The sequence below is a fragment of the Acanthisitta chloris genome, unplaced genomic scaffold, assembly GCF_000695815.1.
Source record: "Acanthisitta chloris isolate BGI_N310 unplaced genomic scaffold, ASM69581v1 scaffold14383, whole genome shotgun sequence".
Classification (NCBI taxonomy): domain Eukaryota; kingdom Metazoa; phylum Chordata; class Aves; order Passeriformes; family Acanthisittidae; genus Acanthisitta; species Acanthisitta chloris.
This window is the reverse complement of record NW_008666675.1, coordinates 1,166-3,019: the sequence shown is the minus strand read 5'-3', so window position 1 is coordinate 3,019 and position 1,854 is coordinate 1,166. Positions and strand designations below refer to the sequence as shown.

General features: G+C 56.9%; 1 protein-coding gene across 1 annotated transcript in view; it reads left to right on the top strand.

The window, feature by feature from the left end:
* Positions 1–293: 293 nt before the first annotated feature.
* Positions 294–1,854, top strand: part of LOC103799881 — a gene marked incomplete at its 3' end in the record, with an annotated part of 2,723 nt that continues 1,162 nt past the window's right edge. Inside the window, exons 1-2 of the mRNA XM_009072233.1 lie at positions 294–806; positions 1,758–1,847. Coding sequence (XP_009070481.1) covers positions 294–806; positions 1,758–1,847 — 603 coding nt within the window. The remainder of the gene's footprint in view (positions 807–1,757; positions 1,848–1,854) is intronic.

Here is a 1,854-nt window from a genome sequence, read left to right as displayed (position 1 = left end):
GGGATGCCACTGAGGTGCTCGATGGTATCCCCTGCATGGTGCCGGGGCTGTCACGCAGCCTGGCCTGCCCCGAGCGCTGCCGTCGCTGGTGCCACCGCTACCATTCCCCCACAACCCTTCACTGAGCCTCAGCTGAGGTTTGCAGGGCCCTAATCCCTTTCCCTTGTGTCTCTTTCATCTCCAGTCCGACCGGGAGAGTGGTAATAGACCTTCTCACTAAATTAAATGTACAGGCTGCTCCTCGAGGCGCGGTGCAGTTCAACCGTAGTGTTTGATTTCCCAGCCACAGCAGTATGGTGCCTCCAGGGAAAAAGCCAGCTGGGGAAACTTCCAATTCCAATAAAAAGTGTAAACGCTATTTCAATGAGCACTGGAAGGAAGAATTTACCTGGCTGGAGTTTGACTATGAGAGGAAACTCATGTTTTGCATAGAGTGTCGGCAGGCGCTGGTGAAGAACAAGCACGGTAAAGCGGAGAACGCCTTTACCGTGGGCACAGACAACTTCCAGCGCCACGCGCTGCTGCGGCACGTCACGTCAGGCGCGCACCGCCAGGCGCTGGCTGTGAACCGGGAGCAGTTGGCCTTCGGGACCCACGGCCACCCCGAGCTGCGCTCGGTCATCAAGGTGGAGGTGAACCCAGCGAAGGTGGCTGTCCTCACCACCGTCTACTGGATGGCCAAGGAGGAGATCCCGGAGGAGAAGTGCTCCTCCCTGCTCAACTTCCAGAAGTTCAACCTGTGCCAGGCGCTGCTGGCCTCGGAGCACAGCGAGTACTACCACCCTGGCAGCGTCAGGGAGATGCAGGTGTGTATGCAGGGCTGGGGGTCTGCACTTGTGTGACGGCCACGCGGAGGCTGGACATCGCTGTGTGGCCACCGTGTCCTGCAGGGCAGGGAGAGTGCCTGTCCCAGCAGCCGTGTGGGAGCTCCCTGAGCCTGCCAGGCTGCTTGCAGGATGAAAGCTCAGGAGTTCAATTAGCACATGAGCACTGTGGGTTTTTCTCCTCTTCTGCCCTAAACCGAGTGATCAAAAAGATCAAGTAGCTGGAGAGTTTAGAAAGGATTTTCTGAGTTTTCCCAATGTTTCATGCCTGCTGAAATCAAATTAAATTTTTAGCAAGCCTTGGCTGTTTGCCAGGATTTTCAGCTCTCTGCAGAGTCTTATTTTGCTGCAGATAGACTAAACCCACTAATTAGGTTTCCCAGCCTGTGGTGTTCCTTACAGCACTCACTCACATGCAGGAAGTTCCCTATAAATCAGGGAGTTTGCCTGAAATGGGGGAAAACGAGGAAAGAAGGAAGAGACACTGCAGTTTTGCTGCTGCTCCTGCCCGTGCTGGGCCAGTGAAGCACCGATGGAACTGCTGGAGTTGAACAGAGCAGGCAGGTTCTGGTGTCCTGCCTGTCTGCTGGCACAGGCAGGGGCTCAGGATCAAGGTGTCAGGTCTGGTGTCTCAGCACTGCGGGTGGTGTTGTGTCCTGCTGTAGCTGTGGGGCTCTGACCCCCAGCTCAGGGCAGGGGCCCCCAAGCTCTTAGCAGCTTCGTGCAGTTCAGGCCGCTGGCCAGGAGCAGGAGGAGACAGTTTATTAGGGATAAGGAAAGTCATTTCCAGCCTGTTCGTGTGCAACTTGCATAAGGGCTTTTCCCTGGCTCAGGCCCTTGTGCCGCTGCGGGTGGGAGCCGCTCGCTGTGCGTCTCCCTCTGAACCTCACTTGTGTTTCTCTCTCCCTCCTGCGCCCTCCTTAACTGGCCCAGGCAGCCATCGCCAAGGTCCTGCACAACGAGGACAGGCACAGGATCAAGGCCTCGCCGTTCGTTGGGCTGGTGGTGGATGAGACGGTGGACGTCCTGG